This window comes from Myotis yumanensis, unplaced genomic scaffold (assembly GCF_028538775.1).
Source record: "Myotis yumanensis isolate MYYU_CA2020_CCGP unplaced genomic scaffold, mMyoYum1.0.hap1 SCAF_7, whole genome shotgun sequence".
In the NCBI taxonomy this organism is placed as follows: domain Eukaryota; kingdom Metazoa; phylum Chordata; class Mammalia; order Chiroptera; family Vespertilionidae; genus Myotis; species Myotis yumanensis.
This window is the reverse complement of record NW_027223758.1, coordinates 30,538,124-30,564,564: the sequence shown is the minus strand read 5'-3', so window position 1 is coordinate 30,564,564 and position 26,441 is coordinate 30,538,124. Positions and strand designations below refer to the sequence as shown.

Below are 26,441 nucleotides of genomic sequence, written 5' to 3'. Positions count from 1 at the left end.
CTCCCATGGTTAAGTGTCCCATCCTTGCTCCTCAGCATGAGCTTTTCCCTGATTCTAAAAGAGTCTTCGGAGCTTTTTAAATTTCCATATTTGGTATGAGCCTATAGAGACTCTCCTTTCTTTTAAAAAAATATATTTTTATTGATTTCAGAGAGGAAGGGAAAGGGAGAGAAACATCAATGATGAGAATCATTGATTGGCTGTCTTCTCCATGCCCCCTACTGGGGATAGAGCCTGCAACCAAAATAATGATGCGCTAATGCATCTACATGATGCATCTGCACACTGCAGCCAAGAGCCCCTGTGGCAAGAGAGGAAGCCCTAAGTGTCATTCACTCTACTTACTGAGGGGTCCTGCTAGACCAGTGATGGCGAACCTATGACATGCGTGTCAGAGGTGACTCGCGAACTCATTTTTTTTGGTTGATTTTTCTTTGTTAAATGGCATTTAAATATATAAAATAAATATAAAAAATATAAGTCTTTATTTTACTATGGTTGCAAATATCAAAAAATTTCTATATGTGACACGGCACCAGAGTTAAGTTAGGGTTTTTAAAATGCTGACACACTGAGCTCAAAAGGTTCGCCATCACTGTGCTAGACCCTTCCTCTCTCCCCAGCCCCTGCCTTACAGCAATCACACTGGGCATGGCCTCCAAACAGAAGGAGGCAGTCCTCACCACTGAAGGAACAGGCCACTTCAGCTGTCAGACTGCACCCGGCCACTTTGGCTAAACTGCCTGAATGCATGATGAAGGCAATAAACTGGTTCTTCATGTTTGCCTCTTTTTTTGTCTGTACTCTCTTTATTAAAAATAACCAAAACCCAAACAAAACCCCAGCAGGACTTAAACTTTCTTTCCTCTGAAATAACAGATATCCCATTCAAGTGTCCTTTGGGCTCTGTTTTATGTTTGCAATTTAAGCCTAGAATTTGGGAACATGTTTTACATTAATTCAATGTTTAAAAAAAAATATATATATATTTTTATTGATTTCAGAGAGGAAGGGAGAGGGAGAGATAGAAACATCAATGATGAGAGATAATCATTGATTGGCTGCCTCCTGCACGCCCCCTACTGGGGATTGAGCCTGCAACTTGGGTGTGTGCTCTGACTAGGAACCTAACCGTGACCTCCTGGTTCATCTCAACCACCGAGCCACAGCGACTGGGCACATTAATTCAATTTTTGTTTTTAGAGAGATACTTAGTTTTATTTTATTATTTATTTATTTATTTATTTATTTTTGAGATACTTTGTTTTAAATGTAGATAATTGAAAGAATGATTTTATAACCTTCCAAAGTATAAACCAATTCCTTAAAATTAACTTTTAAAATTCAGATTTATCCAGTTTTACTTATTTGTGTGTTATATGTATGTAGTTCTATAGAATTCTGTCGTCTGTGTAAGTTCCTATATTCATGACCATAGTCAAGATACTGAACAGCTTCACCACCATAAGGATCCCTTTTATAACCACACACACCTCCCTTCTGTCCCCCACTCTCATCTCTAACTCCTGACAACCACTGTTCTGTCCTCCATTAAAAATTTCATAATTTCAAAATACACTAATTTTTACAGTAACAACTAATAGCTTCACTTGATGTCAGCTCAACACCACTGCCCCCACTGCTGCAGTAAGTCAAATGGAACCAGGCCACTCTAGGGGCAAAATAAAACTCAGCCCCAACCACAGGTTTCCCCCAAAGAATCCTATAAATGAAGACTAAAGTAACATTAAAGGAATACATTCTCAATTTGAGAAGCCTCTGGGGTCACCCTTCACCAGCAATCTCAATACTGGGCTCGGAGGTCCAGCCCCAAGAAGATGGACATTCACAAAGGAGGCTGCCACAGTTCCCTGCTGAGCCTCAAGAGAATAGGCCCAGCCTGTAAGGACAGTGTCTTCGTGAGAGCCACAGCATTTAGCTGGCATCCTGGCTTGAGTCTGTTAAGAAATCTGAGGTCCCTAGCATCCCAGGGCTGTGACTGGGCAAAGGCTGTGTCTGAGAGGACAAGAATGGGCTGGCTATACACTGTCACTGCAGTCCAGAGCAGCCAGCACAGCTGACACTTTAGCAGACTTGCACAATCAGAGACAAGGAATCAACGATGGTCTATCAAGTGACAGAAGATGGAAAATTACCTCAGCCGCACAATGTTAAATTGACAAATTTGACTCCAGGTCCATACCCCCACTGACTCTCAACTCTGACAGGGGCCAATCTATTATTTTGACCATTATAAGCGATGGAAAAAAACAAAAGAAAACAAGTGGTTTCAACTCAGACACTTGCTCTGTGGCTTCCACAACCTCAGCCCACAAAGGGGCTGACAGAAGGGAAGCCCAGGGCAGGGTGAGAACAGGCATGAGGAAGAGAATGATGCCTGGTGGGGTGCACAGCCTTGTCCATTTCCTGCTCAGGACCACTGACCTGGCTTTCCTCCAACTCTCACCATTATCTGGGCCTAGTCTTTACTGGAAACAATCAGCCAATTGCAAATCATTATTATTACAAGCACAAAAACCAGCATAGCACAAAAGCAGTTTATGAGAACTGCCACAGAGTCTTTATCACCAACCACAGTGACACCAGTGAAGAGCAGGGCCTGCATTTTGGCACAGTCTCCTCTAAGGGGGTGATAGACCTGCACGGGGCTCCTTCCTGGGTGGGCTTACAAGAGGTCAAGGGAAGCTCCTTGTAGCCAGGGTGCTGGGAGCAGTGGTACACAGTCAAACCTGTCCTCTCAGGGAGCTCCTTGTTCAGCTGGACTAATCAAGCTCTTCACCGACAGTCTCAGGAAACCCTCCTGGACCAGCCATCCTCAGGATGGTGGGGCTGGAGACTGCAGAGTGTGGGGGCTGTCTCTGCAGCTCCATATGAAGGAGGGCTGAAACAGGTGAAGCTCCCTTGCCTAAACAGTGAAGGAAGAGGCTTAGGGATCACTATTGTTATGAGAATTATCAAAGAAACTTACCTAGAAAACCTCCCTAATTCCCACCTTTTGGCGATATTATGATGTTAAAGTCAAACCTAAAACTTGTGTGCAAGCTACACCAGCTACTCCAGGCCACAGGATGGCAATAGGAGTCCTTGCTCATTTAAGGCCTCTCTATGTAGTGCAGACCCTGCTCATACACATGTGGAGTTTGTTCTGTGCTCCAGGTGAGCTACACATTAAGTAACAGCAGCGACAATGCCACCACCCTACCCCACTGTCCCCAGACTCCCAGTGCTCACCCTTGTAACACCACCAACAATCTGGTCTTCTTGCGGATGTAGGCTGACTGGCGGGCAGAGCGGTTCCGCTGGGCCTCCAGGGCACTGGAAAGGTACTTCTGGAAGTGGGCAGCATGAAAACACTCAGAGCTGTCCATGACTTGGCGGTACACCATCCACCTGGAAATGGCAAGTGTGATCTCACTGTGGGCGCCACCTGAAGGCCTGGCCCGGCAGCTCAGTCGTGGATTCAAATGTCAGACATTCTGCCCAGTGAATCCATCGGTACAGGAGAGAGCAATCCTGGCACCACAGAAACAGGCAGAGGGTACTGCCTGGGTTTGGAGCCCCCTATCTTGACACCACTGCCACTGGAGCTTATGACAGGAAACTCCTTGCCACAGGGAAAAAGGCCAATAGGCTTCAGAGCTGAGAAAGACTCCTGACCAGGCAGTCACTTCCTGAAGGACCATTCAATACAATGGCTTCAGTCTGGTGCTCAATAAAATGCTTGCTGAGAATAAGAAATGTGCAGAGTGAAGAATTTAGACTGATTGCAGAACAAAAGCAATGGAAATGAGGGAGAAACTGGTTAACTACTTAGTACTTATATAAAGGAGGTCCAATATCTCCCTCACATCTCTCTAAAACTTGTCTCTCCAGCCTCCACAACCTCCCACCCAAAACTCCCAAACCTCTGGGCCACTGCAGCCTTCTCAATCCCTCCAGCCTCCAGCAGGATGCCTTACTTTGAAGTAGACTGACTAGATACTAAATGCCTGGTTCAGTGAGCAAGGGTTGTTTAGTAACCTGCCAGCCAGGTGGAAGTGATGGATGAATTGTTCCCCAATTTTACCTGAGCCAACATGTCCCAGCTGCACCTGAACTCACGCAGTCCCAAGTTCTAACCACCCTGGCCCTGAATCGCCCTGCTGACAAGGCACACTCCCAGGCCTTCGCCTGCGCTGGTCCGGCTGTTACAGTGCTCTTCCAGATACCCAGGGGTTCATTCCGTCACTTTCTCAGGCCTTTGCTCGAATGTCACCTTCTTAGTGAGGTCTCCCCTTTAAAGCTGGAATCCCTGCTCCCACCCCCAACCTCCCAGCCCAGTAATCCCTATAGCCTTCTCTGCTTTATTTTCTCCATTGTACTTTTCACTACACGATTTTCCTTATCTGGTTAATTGTCTTTCCACACGAGAATGTAAGCTCCATGAGGGCAGAGATTTTCGTGTCTGTTTTGTTCATTTGTCCTCCACACTTAGAGCAGTGCCTGGCATACAGAAAGTGCTCAGTACAAATGTGTCAAATGAATGGATGGGTGATGACTACTGTGCTGATACCAGTTACGCCAAAGGTCAGTACATGTCCAAGGTTTCCCTTTCCCCAAAGCAAAGGTGGCAGCCATACTAACCTGCCATATTCCTTATGCAGAGTGACCAGAAAAGCACAGAGCTCGCTAGCATGACATCCCGGGAGGCCAGTTACAATGCTGATAATGACCTACATGAAAGAAAAGCCATGTGGGTTTGTGATTCATTTGGGAGGCAGCATTGTGTGAGAGAACAGACTGCTGGAGCCAGGTTCTGTGAGTTTGAACTTCAGCACCAGCACTCACTAGCTTTATGATGACCTTGGGCTAACAATAGAACCTACCTTTCGAGGTAGGTGTGATGATGAGAGTTAATATATGTAAAGTGCTTAGAACATTGTCTGGCACATAGCAAACACTTTTTAAATTTTGTATTAGTATTATAATTTCCATAGAGCACACTGTGACTAGATTAATTAAAATACAATAGAAAATACTAGGCAGAAAGGAGGTCTGGAACCAAAATGCCATAGGCTCAACTGGCACAGTAACCTCAGCCAAGGATACCAGTGGCATTGTAGATGTTTTTGTCTGGCTGCCCTGCCCTCCAAGCTGCATAGCCTGAGCTGAGGAAACAAACTGGTGTAGGAAGCATTTTTGAGTCTTTTTTTTCTCTGAGGTTTTTGGTATTTTTTTTTTTTTTAACATATATTTTACCCTAATAAAAATGATTAGTGGGGCGAGGTCCTGAGTGCTGCAAGGAGAATACATTGTAGGATGTTAGGCATTAAAAACTGGCTGGGGATGCAGGTGTCAGCTTCTTCTTACAACTCAGCTCAGAGCCGATTCCACTTCTCTTTGCTCTGCTCAGACTGACCTCTGGAGAGCAAAATGTCCACATGTAGGGTTTTGTGAAATGTTTGCACATTAAAGTTGCCCAGCATGAGGAGCTGAATTCCCTGAAGCAGAGGCTGGTGGTGGCCTTTTGTCCTTTGAATTTTGATGGTGAGAAGAAAACCCAGGCTGGACTGTCCCAACTTTAATACACAGCCATAAGAAAACAGGGCCCTCTGCAGGCAGACATTGTAAAGCAACTCAAAGAAATTCACTAACAAAGACGGGTCAAGCAGGGGAGGAAAGGAAAAAGTGACATAGTGTGGCAAGGGCCTCTTTAAGTATGTGCTTTATCACAATACACAAGACTCACTTGGACAGGCCTGGTCACAAATAACATACACTAAAGCTCAGCGCGGTGACACTCACTGGTCAGCAGAGAGATGGCAATGGATCCTTCCTCTTTTTGGGAAGCAAAAGCTCTCCCACCTCCCCTCTGACCAGGCCCCTACTTTGTATTCCTCTCTGCCCCTGTGGGGAGTATTCCATGTAACTGACTTTTTGTTTATCCTCCTCCCATCCAAATTTCCTTTTCTCAGTGCCCGGGCCTCAGCCTCTCAAATCACAGCACACATGCTTATAGCCAGACACCTTCTTATTTTAAGGACAGTCCTACGGCACCTTTTAAAATATTTTTTAGAGAGAGAGAGAAATATTGTTGTTCCATTTATTTATGCATTCATTGGTTTCTTCTCGTATGTGCCCTGGCCGGGGATCAAACCCGCAACCTTGGTGTATCCAGACAACACTAACCAACTAAGTACCCGGCCAGGGCCTACAGCATCTTTTAACAAAATATAACAAGTAGGCAATTTCATTTTAAAACTCTTGCCTAAGGGAAAAACGAGGCTTCTAATTGCTTACTGGTTCTATTTTCTTTTATAGCTGAGTATCTTCTAGATTTTCACAGAAATAAATGCCCTCTTTGAGCATAAAAAGACATATGGCTCCAAAGAAATGGTGGGAGGGGTTAAGAGGAAGGGTGTGTGAGTGGGAGCAGATTAAAATCCACTCTGTGATGTTTATATAGTATCACCTTACCTTGGTGATGCCAGCAAGGCCCAACTAACAAGGCCCATCCCATCATTAAGCTCAATGTGTCACCCACTTCCAGGTAAGTCCTTGTCACAACCAGAAAGAGCTGACAGCATGAGAGCACTGAGCAAGAGTTTGAAAAGCCTGGAGAAGGAAGGGGAGGGCCCGGCAGGGTGCCAGAGTTTCATTGCTGCCATAGGCTTGGCTGGGGTTAATGCAGACGCCTGTACACATTGCATGGAGCAGGTTTCATGTGCATCATTACATCAGTGTCCAAAGAGGGGGAGAGGCCTATAAAAGGGACTCCGCCTGAGCTACTCTTGTTAACTGATACAGAAGATCAAGGCCAGGCTATCGGGGTTCTCTTCCCATGAACTCCCAGCAGATTTGGTGAGCTGCTGTACCTTGTCATTTTCTACTCGGTGAGTAGGGCTGATTTCAGTTTGCTGCAGCAGGACAGGGAGATGGGCCCTCATCACAGGCTCCTGACTAACGCTGCTGATGGCGAAATGCTGGAGAAACCTAGAAAAGCGAGAGAATGCTCTTGTGTTAGCATCACCAGCCTTGCCTTACTGTGCCCATCCACATGAGAAACTCCTTATTTAATTGATGAAAAAGAAACCTTAGAGATTCTCTCTAAAGAATAACATTGGATATGGTGTGTCACTACTAACTTTTATGATCCCTAAGAAGCTATGAAGAAAAAAGCTTAGAAAGGACCAACACTGAGGTTTCTGACATTTCAAAGCCAGAATATTAAACATCTATAAACAGAAAATCAGAGCTTACCAGTCCAGCTCTGGGAGTTTGGCGGAGAGCAGCTTTAGAGGACTTCGTTTCTCCCTGGCAGCATGGCTCAGGACATTGAAGAGCTTCTGTGAACTGGAATGTCTGGAATATCAAAAGCTCACAGATTAGCCCAGCTGGTGTGGCTCAGTGGTTGAGCATCGACCTCTGAACCAGGAGGTCATGGTTCGATTCCCAGTCAGGTTTCAGGCTTAATACCCAGTGTGGGGCATGCAGGAGGCAGCCGATCAATGATTCTCTCTCATCATTGCTGTTTCTATCTTTCTCTCCTTCTCCCTTCCTCTTTGAAATCAATAACAATATATTAATCCCTATGATGCACATACTTTACATAACTTGTTCTGATGCTTTCAAGCCAGAGTCCTGTGACAGAGTCAACACTTCCAAAACAAGCATCTTGCCGACTTAAATAAAATGCGACTGGTGTGCCCGCATAGGAAGGCTGGCCTGAAACCCCTGGTAATACAATGGGTTTCTGATTCTTGGTGGATTTCATCTTTCTTGACTTTTATTTTCCCAAGGGCTCTTGCTACCTGCAAGTTGGCAGCACTGAAGTGACTGTGTCGGCCCTTTTAGAAGCCAAGACCCCTGTGTTACATAACGCAAGTCATCCTGCAGAGAGAACAGACGTGCACGACTTAGGAAGCAAGCATAAACACTGAAGGCAGCCACTTACAATCTCTTTTGTTCCACAGATAATCCATCTTCCTGGATCACTTTTAAAGACAGCCCTGAGTTAGCCTGCTGTTGCCAGAGGGAGAAGACCTAAACAAAACAGAATTTGAGCAAAGAACACTTGAAACCCAACAACAGGATATGGAACCCACATGGGGATTTGATAGTTGTTGAAAATCTAGGCTGTCAGTACGGAGACAGACCATCATAACAAACAAGTTTGTTTCAAAAATAGAGACCTGAAGCAATTTTGTTCTGTATTTTTCAAAACTAGAATTTCTTTCTGGGTTCCTCTCCCAGGGATTCTGCTCCTTCAGAGGCCAGGAAGCACAAAAAAAGGTGCTGGATAACACGTTCTGGCAGAAGTGGCATGTCCTTCCCTGGTGATAGGGCCAGACAGAAGGAGTGGTTCAAGCAACTCCTGTCTGGAGGCAGAGGGATTGCTGAAGAGAATCTAAAGGGCTGCTGTCATGTTCCAGGTTGAAAGGACAAGCACAAGGAGGTAGGAAGGACCAGCAGGCAGTCAGAGGGAGACACACACTAGCCTGAGACGCCATCTGCAGCTAAGGTCAGCTCTTGTTTCCTCCATGTTCTGCGAATCTGTCCTGAGGGAGAGACACTGTCCTCTCATAAGCTGCTCCAATCACACCTTTCCAAGCATTTCCACCATCATAAGGCTGGCCATCTGTTTGACTTTGACTATTTCTTGGTCTCTAAGTGGGTTGTATAATTCTCAGTAAGCTCCCTCACTCATGCAATCTGTGCTGAGTGCCTATAATATGCAGCCTGTCAGGTGGAACCATTTACAAGGGCAGGGCTCTGAACCATGGGGAGGGAGAACTTGGGGTGGGGCAGAGAGCTCTAATCCAGTAGGTAGGGCCCAACAATTCAACCAAGTAGCTAAAGGGAAAATAAGTCTAATTAGGATTTAAAGGGACAGGAAGATTTTTCTTAGAAGCTAAAAAGCCTTTTGCTCAGTTCCTTTAAGTTCTCAACTCTCAATGTCAAGGCACCACTCCAGAACCCAAAGGGATTAGAAGCAGCCACCCGACCTGCCTTCCCAACACTCCCTCTCATCACTTCACTGAGATGCTGCCTTACCACCTAAACTGCTAGAGGGAAGAATAGTAGTTTTGTTCACTAATGATTGATGTTACCTCTGGGTAAAATGCTTGGTAGATCTTTGATTTGGGGAAAAGGGCAATCATCATAAAATTGCTTGAACCATGGAAATGAACTGGGAGATGAGGAAGTAATGAGCTTCTGAAGTGTACCAGAAGGACAGCAACAACACTGGTGGAATCCTAAGAGAAAAAAGAGGGAGCATCAATGAGAAAAGCTATTTGCATGATACCAGGCCTCATGACTACTATCAGACACATAAAATTAATTTTAGTGAAATGATTTTCACATTATGTGATTTTACTGGGGTTCAATAATAGATGTGCTTTCCAATACCCAGTATACAAGATATAGGAAGCACAAAGGTGTTTTTTTCCTAAAAATGTCATCTCAAAATTCATTCCAGGGTACTCTAAAAAATATATTTTTATTGATTTTAGAGAGGAAGGTAGAGGGAGAGAGAGATAAAAACATCAATGAGGAAGAATCACTGATCTGTTGCCTTCTGCACGCCCCTTACTGGGGATCAAGCCTGCAACCTAGGCATGTGCCTTGACTGGGAATTAAACTGTGACCTCCTGGTTCATAGGTCCATGCTCAACCACTGAGCTATGCCGGCTGGGCAGGAAGCAGCTCTTAGATGGGTGAGCTTTGTGTTCTTGGGTAGGAGGCCATCTGGTAGGGGCCATTGGAGGCCTTCTTTAGCCCACTTTCTCATCCTCTTTGGGATGAGTTAATTACTCATGGGTAGCTGCTGGCCCTCCTGACCCAGAAGCCCCTTGTAGCTAAGCCCTTTACAGAGCAGCAAGGTTGATGAGGCTTAGGGCCCTGAGAGTGGGCATGCCTCTCCATGGTCTCCCTGCCTGCCTGCCTTAAAGGCAGTGCTGATTCCTGACATCCTGACCCATGGTGGTAGAGCGAGGACAAAGAGTTATTTGGTTTTTCCCTCAGAAGTGGAGTATCTTTCTGAACACGAAAGCCACAGACTGGTAAAATACCTACCCCATCATAGAATGCAATGGAATTCATGTGATCCTTGGAAATGATGATGCTTCCATGATGACGGTGAGAAAACAGAAGGCCGCTAGAGAAGAAATACAATTTCCCTGGAAGGAAAACAGAGCTGGTCAGAGCTGGAGGGCTGGATCCTGGGGGCCAGATTCCAATGTCCTTCTTGTAGGTATGAGAGTTGTAACCACAGAACAGTGTCTGTATTGCTTCAGTTATATGTTTTTTATTCTGAGCCCTGCACTCTGGAGAAGCCAATGTACCCTCTTAGAGTCTCAGAGATAAATGAGTCATTAGATATAATCTCTGCATGAGAATTAGAAAAAAAAAACAAGTTAGTAGGCTATCAGCTGATGGGGAGAGGCAAAAGTCACATTTACATACAGGTGTCTTCCAAGGAAACACTCTAAAAAAGACTCAGTATGTCTGCTCCATTACTGAGTTTTATAGGTGCCCCTTTCTCCTATTTTGGCAGAAGCTGGTTCAGCTTTGAAGAGACCACATGCCACACGTAAGGCCCAAGAAGGAGCAGCAGGGTCTCAGTTGAAGGACTAGTGAAGGGAGCCTAAGGGCCTGTTTCTAGCAAAGGAAGATTTGAGTTAGGCAATAACTTGGTTCTGACTCTGGAGGCCTGCTGTTCTGTTATTCACTAAAGCAAAATAGGTGAGATGTGAACAGTGGATATAGGTTCTTAAGTACAAGGATTCAGATCTAAGGAGAACTGCTGTTTCTGGGATGGCCAAAGTCATTCAGAAAGCTCAATATGGGCTCTATGCGGTAGACCACAGAAAGATGACAAGTGTTAAGGCTGGGCCTGAGCTTACTTTGAGACCCAAATGAAGCACTCAGAATACCCAATAAGACCCCTGGGTGAAGTTGTTTTCTGGAGCTGGTCCAAGTTGGATCCTTCTGTTCTTATAACCGCCTTTCTTTCCCTGTTTTCACATATAGAGAAAAGAGAAAGTACTTCTTGGAGTTCAAGGCACAGGCTTGGGAACACTGTCATTTATATCTTATCTTAGTGATTCCTTGAGCTGTAGCTCTAGGAAAGTAGCCTCAAAACTCTGGAAGTTGTAATGATAAGAGCAAAGGCCAAAGTGAGGAATTTGGAGACTTCAAGTTTTTTTTGTTTGCTTGTGTGTTTTTTTGTTTTTTAAAAAATATATTTTATTGATATTTTATAGAGAGGAAGGGAGAGGGACAGAGAGCTAGAAACATCGATGAGAGAGAAACACTGATCAGCTGCCTCCTGCACGCTCCCCACCAGAGATGTTCCCACAGCCAAGGTACATGCCCTTTGACCAGAATCGAACCTGGGACCCTTGAGTCTGCAGGCTGACACTCTATCCACTGAGCCAAACCGGTCAGGGCTGCTTGTGTTTTTAAAAAAAATATATTTTTATTGATTTCAGAGAGGAAGGGAGAGGGAGCGATAGAAACATCAATGATGGGAGAGAATCATTGATTGGCTGCCTGCACACCCCACACTGGGGATTGAGCCTGCAATCCGGCCATATGCTCTGACCAGGAATTGAACTGTGACCTCCTGGTTTATAGGTGGACACTCAACCACTGAGCTACGCCAGCCGGGCGTAGGGTTTCAGGGCAGAGAGGCCTGGTGAGTGTGTGTGTTTGTGCATGCATGTTAACAGGAATGGGGAGAAGTGGAGAAGATGGAGATAGTTTTTAGGTAAAAGAGGAAGGTTTGGAGCCTGCATATCAACGAAAGAACAAGATGATCAGCCAGAAAGAATTAATGCCAACCTTACCATCTGTGGCAGCAGCTGCCAGAGACTAGCTGGCCCACTTCAAGGCATTCAGGTTCAAGCCCTGTAAGTCTCCCACCTCTAACAAGTAAAGCCTGACTTCCTTTGAACACAGCCTTGCCCCAGGGCCCTCTTGAGTAGTGGCTACCATGCCCCAGCCTCATCCTGCACCAACGCCAGGGTTCCTCACTGCTGCTCCCAGACCATTCCCCTCTATGCTGGCACAATACTTTCATTTCCTTCACTGCTCACATCTACTGCCCTCCTAATCAGTCCCCAACATTTCCAACAGCCTCTGAATGTGCTCACAGACTTCTCTTCTAAAGCCAACACTCCCATTCCTTCTGAGAGATCAGGGGATGGCTTACAACATGTTCTGGCCTCACTGTTCCTCACTCCCAACTCCACAGCAATAAAGCAGCACCCAGAACATCTTAACCCCTGGAATTTTCAGCTCTATAGCCTACTCTCTGAATTAGCATCCCATTATCCTTTTAGTTATTCTTACTCCAAAAACCTCATCTTCTGATGTCACTGAGCCTTTAAAGCTTCCAGTCCTCCTATTTTCCCCTATTGCTCAGAAATTTCTGTGTTCCTTTCATTCACATCCAAGGCAGATCCCCCAGAAAGGATCTGCTTTTAATCTCTGATTTTACTTTACTACATACCAAGCATGTCATATGCATTATAGTTTTCCATCTTCATATCAATTACAAGAGAAAGAATTCTTACAGGATTGATGGGGAAACTTAAGTTTAGAGAGATTTCCCCAGAAGTACTTGATGGTGGAGCCAGTATACAAAGCACAGTTTTGTTTGATGCCAATGCACTTTGGTTCTCTCACCCCTTTTCCCTTCACTTTTGCTCTTCCAAAGACCATGTGTGGCTAATATGATCATGGGCCCTCTCTGCTTCCTCAACCTCAACAAGCCCAGTCTTCCTAGCAGTCCATCCACTGCTGTTTCCCAACCCCTTCCACCAACTCCCCCAAGACCTTCAATACTCTCTGAACACCACAACCACACCAATTTCAACCACAAGATGTCGACCTACTGCTTACAGAGAAAAGAGAATCAAAAGGCATCAGGAGATAGAAACTGCTCCCCTACCTACTGCTTAGTATCTGTACCCTTCCAGATCCTGGGCAAACCTTCCACCTGTGTACCTCTAATGTGAAGTTTCTCAGAAACAAGTCCAGTACCACTCACTCCTGGACAAACCTCAAAATCCTCATAAAGCTTCCAGAAAAGAGCAGATACGAGAATTTGCATATTCCAAGTATTCACTGGAAAGATAAGGGAAAGAGGTAGACCAGGCAGGTCAGCACTTCTTCTCCCTCTAGACCAGTGGTTCTCAACCTTCTGGCCCTTTAAATACAGTTCCTCATGTTGTGACCCAACCATAAAATTATTTTCGTTGCTACTTCATAACTGTAATGTTGCTACTGTTATGAATCATAATGTAAATATCTGATATGCAGGATGGTCTTAGGCAACCCCTGTGAAAGGGTTGCCAAAGGGGTCATGACCCACAGGTTGAGAACTGCTGCTCTAGACTCTGAAGCCTCAAAACAAAATGGAAAAGAGGAAGACAGAAATTCACAAGACAGTGCTAAAAAAGCACTCACTATGGCTCCTGGCCCAGGGCAGAGACTCTGTAAACAAGAACTGGTTTTAGTACTGGTGCAGCTACGCCTCTGGCTCTGGGAGCAGTAGCCTTGTCATTATTCTCAGGGCACACATGAGATAACTGAAGTGACTCATTGGGTGGTCCAATGCCAGTGCCCTGGTTGGTCTCTTAGATCCTATTCCACTTTTTGTAATACCACTCTGGTATCTGCTCTGGCTTCGTGGCTGTCAGACTATGGTCTGAAGGGACATGCCTTTGTAGGGGTTTCTCAGTGACCAGAGTAGCCAACTCCTGATGAGATCTTCCTGGCTCCTTGTCTCATCCCTCGTGCCCTGGATGGATGGGTTCTGTCATTCCTTCTCCACTCTGTGAATCTGAAACCCAAGTGAGAGAATGTTCCTCCTCACTACCCAGAGGCAGCCGGGTATGCAGCATGGTTCTGCCTTTGATTGACCTCTGCATTCCCAGGAGTCCAACAGAAGAAGGAGGAGCCCTCAGGGCAAACAAAGACACCAAATGCCAATGAAGAATTTGGCTTTTCCTCCTTTGGACAACTGGCTGTACAAATAAAAATCCACTTATGGTCCAACCTGTGTGAAGAGGGAACATTTATCACTGTCAGGGAAATATTATGATGTAATGGCTGAGTAATTTTCATTCTCTGTGTGTGAGAGTGTGTGAAATATACACACATGGTTTAACAAAAAGAACCCAAACAACAAAACCCCACCACCTGTCCTTCTGTGACTTGCTTACTTTTCTCAACATCCAGCCAGGCTATAGGTACAGTACTACACAGTTGTACAGGGGTGGGCACAAGTAGGTTTACAGTTGTTCATATGGAAAATAATATAGTAATTACCCTAACCGGTTTGGCTCAGTGAATAGAGTGTCGGCCTTCGGACTCAAGGGTCCCAGGTTCGATTCCGGTCAAGGAGCATGTACCTTGGTTGCGGGCACATCCCTAGTGGGGAGTGTGCAGGAGGCAGCTGATCGGTGTTTCTCTCTCATCGATGTGTCTAACTCTCTATCCCTCTCCCTTCCTCTCTGTAAAAAGTCAATAAACTATATTTTAAAAAATACAGTAATTAATAAATAATACAAGAATAAACTCTGTTTCATGTATTCACAACTATAAACCTACTTGTGCCCACCCCTGTATAATTCATTTATGTTCAGCACTGCAGAGAACATTCTCTTTTAAAGTATCCCTCAACAGCTTAATGTGGGCACAAGGGAACACGTGAGATGGTGCAGAATGAAGGCAGCAGATAGCGGATGACCACTGCCTGGGTCTTCCCATCACAGGAAGGTGAAACTCAGCTTGGCCACCAGAGTTATCAGAATGTGTCAATGGCCCCACATGTCAATGGGACCAGAGCCCCTGTTCCTCATTGCTGAACAATCTCTGTCCAGCAGAAGAAAACACCCTAAAATCTCTAGAGTACTATAGGGAGCATGAAGGAGCACCCTGAGTGTCAACCAGCCACTGAGGTCAAGTGATATTAAACAAAGGCAACTCAAAAGAGAAAGGAGTCTTTTCAACAAATGGTCCTGGAAAAACTGGATATTGCTATGTAAAACAATGCAACAACTCGTACCTTGCACTGGATTTTCTGCCCATTCCCACCAGCCCAGTGGAAGACCTCATACTTCACAGGGACATCAGGTAGAGTACTCAGAAGGATTTTGCCTCAGGAGTGGGGTAAAATTAGCCCTAATTAAATGCTGCTTTGCTTCCTGCCTTAAAAGCTTAAAAGGCCCAGATGAAAGAACTAGAAGAAAAATACATTAAAACAATCATTAAAACTGTATGCCATATGTTCAAAAGCTAGAAGACTGAACCATGTTAACTTGAGACATAAAAGATGTAAAAAAATATCTAAATCAAACTCCTAGAGGTAAAATGTACCATGTCTGAAAAGAATAATACATTGGATGAGGTAAAGGACATTAGATAACTGTTGAGAGTTTAGCTAAGCTACTCCATAGTACTGCTGCCTCAGCATCCATTTTGTTTAGCCAAGTGGCCTACAGGGCCCTCTAACTGACAATAGCCTCCTTATGCAAGCGCATGCCCTAGATAATAGCCCGCAGAGTCACAAACAAATGTAAGTTCCTGATGTGATTTCCCCAAGAGCTCTAGTGATCAAAAGTCTCTCCCCCTCTTAGTGCCTCCTCCTGTGCACTTTAGATAAGAACCCTGTGGAGCTTACTAAGAACCCACTCTTTCAAATTTGAATTGGACAAATCTGGCCTTACTCTGGGAATCCCAAAGCACTCCACTCATGGACTCTATTAAAGGCATCTGCCCAGGTCCTGTCTCTCTCTCTGCCCGCACCCTGCCTTGCCCTCCCTGTGTGGCCCCCTCAAGGCATGCCCTGTACTTCCTCCAGGACCTGTGAGTACTGTATTAAACTTCTCGCCCTCGCTGGTTTGGCTCAGTGGATAGAGCATCGGCCTGTGGACTGAAGGGTCCCGGGTTCGATTTCAGTCAAGGGCACATGCCTGGGTTGTGGGCTCGATCCCCAGTAGGGGGCGTGCAGAAGGCAATGATTCTCTCTCATCATTGATGTTTCTATCTTTCCCTCTCCCTTCCTCTCTGAAATTAATAAAAATATTAAAAAAAAGAAAAACTCTCTACTTCAATTTCTTTCTTGAGCTTTTGTTGAACTTGGCTCACCATCTAGCACCCTGTGCTTCACATAACAAATATTAATTTATTTTATTTTTTTAAAATATATTTCACTGATTCCCCTCAGAGAGGAAGGGAGAGAGACAGAGAGTCAGAAACATCGATGAGAGAGAAACACCGATCAGCCGCCTCCTGCACATCTCCTACTGGGGATGTGCCCGCAACCCAGGCACATGCCCTTGACCGGAATCGAACCCGGGACCTTTCAGTCCGCAGGCCGACGCTCTATCCACTGAGCCAAACCGGTTTCGGCCAAATATTAATTTAATAAACATAACAACAATGGAGAAGTTTAGTAAATTAAAATACATAAACACAGGAACTATGCAAAATACAACAAAGGAGAAAGATGATTGAAATAACAGTACAGAGATCAGGGAGCTGTTAGACAACTTCAGGCAGCCAATATATGTAACTGGAACTCCATAGGGGAGGGGACTAAAGAAATAATGGCCAAAAAAACCTTCCAAATTTGAAGGTCATTACTTTTTAATAAAAACATGTACACCAGGAAACATGTACAAAAACGCTCATGACAGTGCTGTCCCCAAATGCCCATCAAGAGTCAAAAGGATAAATAATACATTTTCATACAAAAAAAATCCTATGGAGCCATGAGAGTGAATGAACTATATGGCTACATACACAATCTGAACAAATTTTCGGAACAGAATATTGAGGAAAAGAAGCAAGTTCCAGAACACACACAGTATGATTCTATTGGTATTACACTGAAAAACAAGACATTGTTTAGGGATATAGGCATATGTTGTAAACCTCCAAAGAGGGCTCCTGAGGATTAGATACTGGGCAGCCTGCCTGACCAAGGTCAGCAGGGTGGGGACGAGAAGGGCACGTGAAGGACTTGAAAGAACAGAAAGCTGAATAACAAGACGTCTCGTGATAGCAGAAGTCACTAACCAGGGAAGGGAAAAGGTTCCAGAGCAGGAAGCATCAAGAGGAGGGATTTAGACCTAGACTACCTGACTTTAGACAAGTTTTCACCTTCAAACTCGGGATATAAAGAGCAATCACAGTAGTACATGCTGAACAGCCTCGTAAGTGCCTTCAGAAAATGGAAAAAGATAATTTTCAAACTCATGATAGTCTCAAATAGAGGCAGATTTGCCAAGATACTAATGACACCTAAGTTTCAGGACCCCTCACCTGCTCAAGCCCCCTTCCAAGGCCCTGAGAAGAGCCCCTAACCATTTTGTTATTTTTCCTTAAAGAGCCCCAACTGGTATAAACTTCAAGCCTCACAACATTGACCTGAATCCCAAAATGGTGAAACATTAACACACAGCCAGAGGAGACTCCTATTTAAATTCTCTGCTCCTACTGAATTTTCCTCCTCATGAAAGTATCTCCGAATTTAAACTACATTTCCCTCAGGAACTAAGAAAGTATGAAAAAATCTAAGCTCTCAAAAGAGTGTGCCTAACAAGGCTCCAGAAACCCCTGGCTGTGCCCTTTATTCTTGTGTAGAGACCTCAGGATACACTGAATCTTGCTGGATAACTCAATACAATGTAAGATTATTTTTATACAAGACACTTTGCTAAGAAGGTACAAACTAATTTGGCAAATATCCTTGCCAAATATTATCATTGGCTCAACTATGAGAAAGCACAAACACCTCTGTGTTGTGACCACAACCTGCCTTTATGACACTGCAATCTTGCCCAAGGCTGGCAGCACTGTCACACGCTCCCTGCCCTCAACAAATGTCCTGGACTCTGGAGTCTTCTGCTGCAGGATGGAGCAGAAATGCAGGGATTGCAGCACAGGCACAGTAACACATGCTATTCCTTATCACCCCGGCGTTTTGTGGAGCACCAGAACTCCCTGTGCTTTGTCTTCTATGTTAATGGAGGAGCAGGAGCCAAACCACTGATCTGAGGACAGGGAGAGGAATCTGCCACCAGACAGAATTATTTTCAAGAACAAATTACCCAGAAAGAGGATTTGCTTAGTGGAAGTTGAGAAATTTGTAGAGTAAGCCACAACTCTTCCTCCCCAAAATGGCTGTATTTAACAGGGAAAGAGCAGAACTCATTAAAAAATGTTATTTTGAGGAAACCAAAAAGGAGCATGAATCCCCATGAAATCCATGAAAGATCAACAAGGTTTTTGAGAATTTTATGTAAGCAGAAACACTGCCATAAAGATAGAAAGATATGAAATGAGGTAGTTAGATCCCCAAAATTGTACTGGTAAGAACCAGACTCATAAAAATACTCAGTTACAAAGTGTCATCTTCATGAAAAAGGAAGGATGAGAGAGAGAGAGAGAGAGCAGGATGACAGAGGTGTAGCCACTAGCCCAGAGGGCAAAACTAAGAGTTTAGGAGGGTGGAACCAAGGGCCCAGAGGGCAGAGTTAAAATTCCTGGGGGACTATTTCCAGGCCTTGAAAACTAATCCAGGAACTGGAGTTTGTCCAGCAGGATTTCAAAACTGCCTTGGGCTGGTGACTTCTTTTTATCTTCAAATTCCCCCCTTTCTGAACCAGAATGTCTGTAACTGTTATCATATGCCAATCCCATCTAGTGTGTTGGGAGGGCTGGGACAGGTAACTTGTCTCTAATTTCACAAGTCCACAGATGGAGAGGAATTATGTTCAGGAGTGGTACTCAATGGATTACACTCCAGAGCCTCATCTGTCCCTGATTTAGATACTCCTTTTTTTTTTTTTTTTTTTTATTCTTTTCCCCCTTCAATTTTGAATGATAGCCTTGTTGGATAGAGTATTCTTAGACTCAGTCCCCTGCCCTGCATCACGCTCTATACTTTCTTCCATTCCTTTCTAGCCTGATGTGTTTCTGTTGATAAATCATTTGATAATCTAATGGGAGATCCCTTGTAGGCAACTCTCTCTTTCTTGCAGACTTTAAGATTCTCTCTTTGTTATTAACATTTGCCATTGTAATTATGATGTGTCTTGGTGTAGGTCTTTTTGGATTCATCTTGTTTGGGACTCTCTGTGCTTGTGTGACTTTTTTCTTACTCAAATCAGGGAAGTTTTCTGACATTTCTTCAAGTAGGTTTTCTAACCCTTGTTCTTCTTGTCGTTTCGGCACCCCTATCATATGTATGTTGCTTTGTTTCATGTTGTCCCAAAGTTCCCTTAGGCTCTCCTCCTGCCTTTTAATTTTTTTTCTCCAATTGCAGTTCAGATTGGATGTATTTTGCTGCCCTGTCTTCTAATTCACTAATTCGGTCCTCTGCTTCTTCTAATATACTGTTGAAACCTTCCATAGTGTTTTTTATTGTATCTACTAGGTGTATCAGTTAATAATGTGGATTTTTTTCAATAGATGAAGTTACACATATGTTGATATATATGCGATTTGATATGTATGCTATGTTGTTGTATTGACAAGCTTCAAAACTTCCTATGTCAACTTTTCTGAAGGTGTTAACATCATAGATATTTTTACACTTAAAAATGTCCAATTTTGTGCCAAAAAAGAGCATTTGTGGGAAGTTTTAATTCATTACTTTATTTTGAAGAAAAGTGCTGCTGAATACTTTGGGAAGCTTATGGTGAACATGCTCCATCTCAAGATACTTGTGAACGTTAGTTTAAATGCTTTAAAAGTGATGATTTCAATGTGAAAGACAAAGAACATCCAGGTCAACCGAAAAAATGTGAAGACCAACAATTACAAGCATTATTGGATGAAGATGCGTGTCAAACTCAAAAACAACTTGCAGAAAGATTAAATGTTGCTCAGCAAGCAATTTCCGATCATTTACAAGCAATGGGAAAGATTTTAAAGAAAGGAAAATGGGTGCCACATAAACTGAATGAAAGACAAATGGAAAACTGAAAAATCATCAGTAAAATGTTGCTTCAATGGCATGAAAGAAAGTCTTTTAAAAAATATTTTTATTAATTTCAGAGAGGAAGGGAGAGGGAGAGATAGAAACATCAATGATGATTTAAAAAAATAAAATAAACATCAATGATGAGAGAGAATCATTGGTTGGCTGCCTCCTGCATGGCCCCTACTGGGGATTGAGCCTGCAATTCAGGCACGTGCCCTTGACCAGAATCAAATCTGGGACCCTTCAGTCCGCAGGCTGATGCTCTATCCACTGAGCCAAACTGGCTAGGGTGAAAGAAAGTCTTTTTTGCATCGAATTGTGACTGGTGATGAAAAGTGGATTTTGAGAATCACAAACGCACAAAATCATGGGTTGATCCAGGTCAACCATCAATATCGACTGCAAGGCCAAATCGCTTCGGAAAGAAGACAATGCTCTGCGTTTGGTGGGATCAGGAAGGTATGGTGTATTATGAGCTTCTAAAACCAGATGAAACCGTTAATACTGATTGCTACCGATAACAAATAATCAATTTGAACCACGCTTTGATCGTGAAACAACCAGAATGTGCCAGAAGACACGGCAAAGTAATTTTGCTTCAATAGATGCACCATCACACACTTCAAAACCAGTTAAAGACATGTTAAAAGATCTTGCTTGGGAAATATTAACCCACCCGCTGTATTCACCAGACCTTGCTCCTTCAGAATACCACTTGTTCCAATCAATGGCGCATGCACTATCTGAGCAGCACTTCAAAACACACAAAGAAGTGGAAAATTGGGCCTCTGAATGGTTTGTCTCAAAACAAGAAAAGTTCTATTGGGATGTTATCTACGAATTACTTGAAAGATGGGGGAAATATGTAGCTAGCGATGGACAATACTTTGATGTTATTGTGTTTTCTTTGATTACAAAATCTGCATTATTAACCGGTACACATGGTATATCACTCTTTATTTCCTCATGATTCTTACATAAGTTGTTGATTTTCTCATCCATCCAGTTTATAAACTGTATGATCCTTATTCTGAATTCTTTTTCTGACAAATTGTGTGCCTCTGTTTCATTTAGTTCCTTTTCTGTTGATTCCTCCTTTCCTTTCCTTTGGGGGTTGTTTCTTTTTATTTTATTTTTTAAATATATTTTATTGATTTTTTACAGAAAGGAAGGGAGAGGGATAGAGAGTTAGAAACATCGATGAGAGAGAAACATCGATCAGCTGCCTCCTGCACACTCCCTACTGGGGATGTGCCCGCAACCAAGGTACATGCCCTTGACCGAATCGAACCTGGGACCCTTGAGTCCGCAGGCTGACGCTCTATCCACTGAGCCAAACCGGTTAGGGTGCGGGGGGGGGGGGGGGGAGGGGTGTTGTTTCTTTGTCTCCCCATATTTGCTCTCACCGAAGGATCTAGGCATTGAGTTGCACTGGGCCTGTGACTGCAGTGGCAGGCTCGGCAGTGGGTTGCATGGTCACCAGGCCCGGGGTTGATGCATTGGGCTTGGCAGCAATTCATGCATGGTCGTGGTGTCTGGGGTTGCTGTGTGAGGCACCCGGTATAGGGCTTGGTTGCTCACGCTTGGTTGTGGCACATGGGGTTGATGCATTGGGCTTGGCGGCAGCTAACGCAGTCGTGGCATCTGGGGTTGCTGTGTAAGGCTTGGCTGTTTGTACGCACGGTTGCCTGATTTAGATAATCTTGATGAAGAGATTTTAGATTTTTGAGCTGGTGAGATTTAGGACTTTGAACTGTACCAAAATGGGACGAGGCCTTAGGCAGGAGTGAATGTATTTTTCATGTGGAAGAGGCATGAAGTGTAGAGCCAGAGGGAAGACTGTGATAAGGAAGAAATTTAAGGGTAAAAGAATGATGATCTGAGTGGGCCTCCTCTAATCACAAGAGCCCTTTATAAGCAGAGTTTTCTCTGACTGGTAACAGAAGAGGAGTTCAGAGAGATGGAAGTTTGAGAGAAATTCAACAATGCAAGGGAGGTTCTCTGTTGCTGAGATGAAGAAATCACAGGGCAAGGAGCATGGGGAGGAGGAACTAAGAGTGGTCCTGGCTTACAGCCAACAATAAAATGGGACCTCAATTCTACAACCCAAAGAAACTGGATTCTACCAGTAATCTGGATGAGCTTGGATGCAGGTTCTTCCCCAGCACCTCCAGATAAGAGCCTAGTCTGGCTGATGCTTTGACTTTGGCCTTATGAGACCCCAAACATGAATCTAGCCAAGTTCACCTGGACTCCTGACCTATGTAACTGTGAGATAATAAATGTGTGCTGTTTTAAGCTATTAAATTTGTGGTAATTTGTTACACATAGAAAACTCATCCAGAGTTTATTTAGGTCTACAGATTCTATTTCTGAACATGTTGCTACTCTAGCCCATTCTGAGATCAGCCCTTAGCTAGCAACAAGAGGACCAGGTACAGTTATGGGTCCAGCCCTTCCTAGCACAAGTTTCTTCATATGAAAAATGGATGGGTCAAAGGAGAAAAGCTATAAGAAAACACTTCTACACCATTAAGTCTTTTCAAATATCAGATGTATTATGGATCACAACATCCATGCCAATACCTGCAAAAGAGGGACCAAGACATAGCTCACCTTCCTCAGGCCAAGACTGTGCATTGCTGGAATAAAGATATGCTCCTTCTCCTCCTGTTAGAAAAGTTCCCAGAAAACACTCATCTCCCTTTAAAAACAAACAAACAAACAAACAAACAAACAAACAAACACAAAGAACAGGTGAGTCATACATAGCATAAAGATTCATAGAATCAAAACTCATACCCAAGTTTGTCTACAAAAGTTGCTGAGTCAGTTTCAGATATACCCAACTTATTCCACCATCTTTGACTTTGCCCAGATCTTTGTCATGTTACTGGAATCCTTTTACTTGTGCTGATAAAAAGAATGTAAGGTCCTCTCTGAGTCTAGGCACCAAAGTTTACAATGCCTGTTTATATTCAAATAGATTTATATCTATCAAAGTCAGCTCTTTTTGGCCGAAAGGTTTGACCTTTCAGCTCTATATGTCAATCTGAGATCTGCTTTTAATAGTACTGGAAGATTAAAAACTAAAACAAAAAAAAAAACCACACAAAAAACACTGCAAAGTCTAAATGACAGAAAGAATCCTTCTAATTGTGTACCCCCATAAAATGAACTCTGCTGGGAAGAATGCAAACAGGAATTGAGACAAAGAGGTACAGATCCTTTAGATTAGCCTTAAAATGAGACATTTTAAATTATCTTCATATATTTGTTTACATTTTATTTTGATATGGTGTTAATATTAAGAATAAGACTACTTACTTTCACTGCTTGCTGGGTTTTCTCAGACAATTTTACTTCATTATCTTCTACCTGTGCCCAAAAGGAATATAGATTTTAAAATACTACTTCAAAGGAAAAAACTCTGCTAGGTGTCCCTCACCCCCATCACACCCATGGGTTGGAATATTTCCAGGAGACTGAGTGGGCAGTCCCTCCACTAATCTAGTCTCTCCACTTTACTAATGTGAAAACTATAGGTATGGATAGATGAGCTTTCAGACAACCAGAAAGTGGCAAATCCCACACCAGAACTAAGCTTATCGGGCAGTAAGCTTAGCGGGCAGGTCCTGACCACTGGCAGAGTTGGCTGCTGGTCATCAAAGCTCAGAGCCCAAGGTTATGATGGGTTCTCTCACTGGGACCTGAGGTTCAGCTAAATGAGTCTATGATATATGGAGAGGATATGTTAGTCTCCACTTATACTTCACTTCAGAGAAAAACAACTATTATTGGGGATGAAGGAAAGAGAACATATTAAAATATTGAGTGTTTGCATTTAAACATGTTCATGTTGAGATTAACTCTTGCTCTTCTCCATCCATGCAGAATTATAGTAACAGAATATAAAGAGCTTCTAAAATGGGTACTTATTTAGGTCATTACCAGACTCACTGCTTTCTGTGTTCCAAGGCACTAATATTTTAGAGCAAGTCCCACTGATGAAAATGGGACCTTTTCACACATAAGAGAGAAACTGCTGTACAAATTCAGTGGCAAACATTCTAACCACAGAAGGGAGCCACATAAACCACTCTTCACTATTTGTGTGACCCCGGACAGGTTGGTCAATTTCTAAGCCTCAGTCTCCTTATCTGTAAAATGGGGGTATTAATTTCTTCTTTCTCCAAATTTAATAGGGACCCAAATAACTTAGTTCCTTCCTTTTAGAACTTTTCCAAGATTATGAGAGTTAAAGAAACTAGATTTGTTTGTATAAAGAGAAAGCTGAGATAAAAAGCTTCCATTCCTGAAAGCAGCTAGTTCAGGATCTGACAAGACCCAAGGAAAAGGCTCGTCCTCAAATGCTCTCCCCGATTTCTCCCCATTTACGTCCATTTCACCTGATGAATGATACTAACCAGCCAGGAGCGGAATCTGGGTATGGCGGCTGTCAGGACTATGGAGCTGGTTTCTGTGTTAACAGTGCCATCTGTAGGAAGACCACAGACATGCAGGTTACTGCCTACCACCTGAGCCCACCTTGCAGTCCCCAGACAGCTACACCTTTCCCCTTCTCAGGATGAGTTTGATGCCATCAGGAAATGAAAATTTCCTCATCAGGGGGCGGAGGGACTAATGAAAAGTTCCCCCATGTGATTAACTCTGTTAGTTTTTACAACAAATAGAGAGACACATTTAAATGAAGAATTCTGGGAATTAGTCCTTTTTATCTATACTTTTAATTTTTATCAAGGTAGTACAGGTGTGCACATATTAAAAATCAAACAAAACATTATCAGGCTCATCCTACCAGCCCTAGATATTATAATTTTCTAGAATTCTTTGTCAACATAATGGGATGGGTAAAAAAAGGAATCTAATTATTGTTTCAAACTGCTTTTTCTTGACTACTAGCAAGACTGTACATATTCATATATATGTATATGTGAGGATAATATATATATGTGTATATATATATACACACACACACACACACACACATACATATACATACACTGAGTGGCCAGATTATTATGACCACCTGACGTTTGTAGGCAAATTAGCTATAATTTCGCGCTTAAGTTGCTAGAGGGCCAGACCATTATAAATAGGGAAGCAGGTTGTTTACCACGACAGTAGAAGTGATTGTTTTTTCTGAAGATATGGGTAAATAATGTGATTTAACAGCCTTTGAACGTGGGATATATTTGAACGTGAGTGGCCAGATTATTATGACCACCCCATCAGTACTTCGTTGGGCCACCTTTTGCCTTCAATACTGCGGCGATTCTTTTTGGCATTGACTCCACGAGATGTTGAAAGGTGATGCGAGGAATCTGACACCATGCCTGATGAATAGCACTGTCGTTCTGTGAGGTTTGATGGTTGTGGAATAAGCTGCCTGATGGCTCTTTTAACTTCGTCCCACAAACGCTCAATTGGATTGAGATCTGGTGATTGTGGGGGCCACCTAAGCAAGGTAAAGTCTCCCTCATGTTCCTGAAACCACTCCTGCACAATATGAGCAACGTGGCATGGCGCATTGTCTTGTTGGGAGAAGCCATCTCCATTGGGATATACCATCAACATGACAGGATGAACTTGATCAGCAACGATACTTCGGTATGTTGTGCTATTCAGACGTTGTTCCACACGAATTAAAGTGCCCAAATCATGCCAGGAAAACATGCCCCAAACCATAACATTGCCCCCACCAGCTTGAAGGGTTGTACTCATGCATGTGGGGTGCATGCTTTCATGCTGTTTCCGCCAAATTTCACTCTGCCATCTGCAAGATGCAACTGGAAACATGATTCATCAGACCACATGACTTTTTTCCAATGCTCGACTGTCCAATCCTTGTGTTCCTGTGCGAATTGGAAACGTTTTGTCTTGGTAACTGCAGACAGCAAAGGTGTTTGAACAGGCCTTTGGCTTCCATATCCCATACAATGCAGTGTACAGCTAATTTGCCTACAAATGTCCAGGTGGTCATAATAATCTGGCCACTCACGTTCAAATATATCCCACGTTCAAAGGCTGTTAAATCACATTATTTACCCATATCTTCAGAAAAAACAATCACTTCTACTGTCGTGGTAAACAACCTGCTTCCCTATTTATAATGATCTGGCCCTCTAGCAACTTCAGTGCGAAATTATAGCTAATTTGCCTACAAACGTCAGGTGGTCATAATAATCTGGCCACTCAGTGTGTGTGTGTGTGTATCCTATCTAATAAAAGTAATATGCAAATTAACCATCACTTCGTGACAGAGATGGCAGCTCCCATAGCGGCTGGGGTGGGATGCTGGTGGCCTTGAAGGCCAGGCTGAGGGACCTCCACACCCCAGTGCACAAATTTCATGCACCGGGCCTCTAATATATATATATAAAAAAACTGTTTTGTTTTCCATTTCTGTGATCTG

At 43.4% G+C, this 26,441-nt stretch overlaps 1 protein-coding gene across 3 annotated transcripts in view; it reads right to left on the bottom strand.

Annotated features, from left to right (window-relative positions):
* DNAAF9 (dynein axonemal assembly factor 9) overlaps nucleotides 1-26,441 on the bottom strand; it is a 130,205-nt gene that overhangs the window by 26,539 nt on the left and 77,225 nt on the right. For all 3 annotated transcript variants that reach the window (XR_011472115.1, XM_070419993.1, XM_070419994.1), the window contains exons 18-27: nucleotides 24,433-24,503; nucleotides 23,333-23,383; nucleotides 22,622-22,709; nucleotides 10,078-10,181; nucleotides 9,111-9,257; nucleotides 7,955-8,043; nucleotides 7,261-7,362; nucleotides 6,876-6,993; nucleotides 4,645-4,733; nucleotides 3,253-3,411 (exon numbers count right to left, since the gene is read on the bottom strand). Coding sequence is in view for 2 of the 3 variants with exons in the window: in XM_070419993.1 (XP_070276094.1) it covers nucleotides 3,253-3,411; nucleotides 4,645-4,733; nucleotides 6,876-6,993; nucleotides 7,261-7,362; nucleotides 7,955-8,043; nucleotides 9,111-9,257; nucleotides 10,078-10,181; nucleotides 22,622-22,709; nucleotides 23,333-23,383; nucleotides 24,433-24,503 (1,018 nt within the window). In the remaining variant the exon portion in view is untranslated. The remainder of the gene's footprint in view (nucleotides 1-3,252; nucleotides 3,412-4,644; nucleotides 4,734-6,875; nucleotides 6,994-7,260; nucleotides 7,363-7,954; nucleotides 8,044-9,110; nucleotides 9,258-10,077; nucleotides 10,182-22,621; nucleotides 22,710-23,332; nucleotides 23,384-24,432; nucleotides 24,504-26,441) is intronic.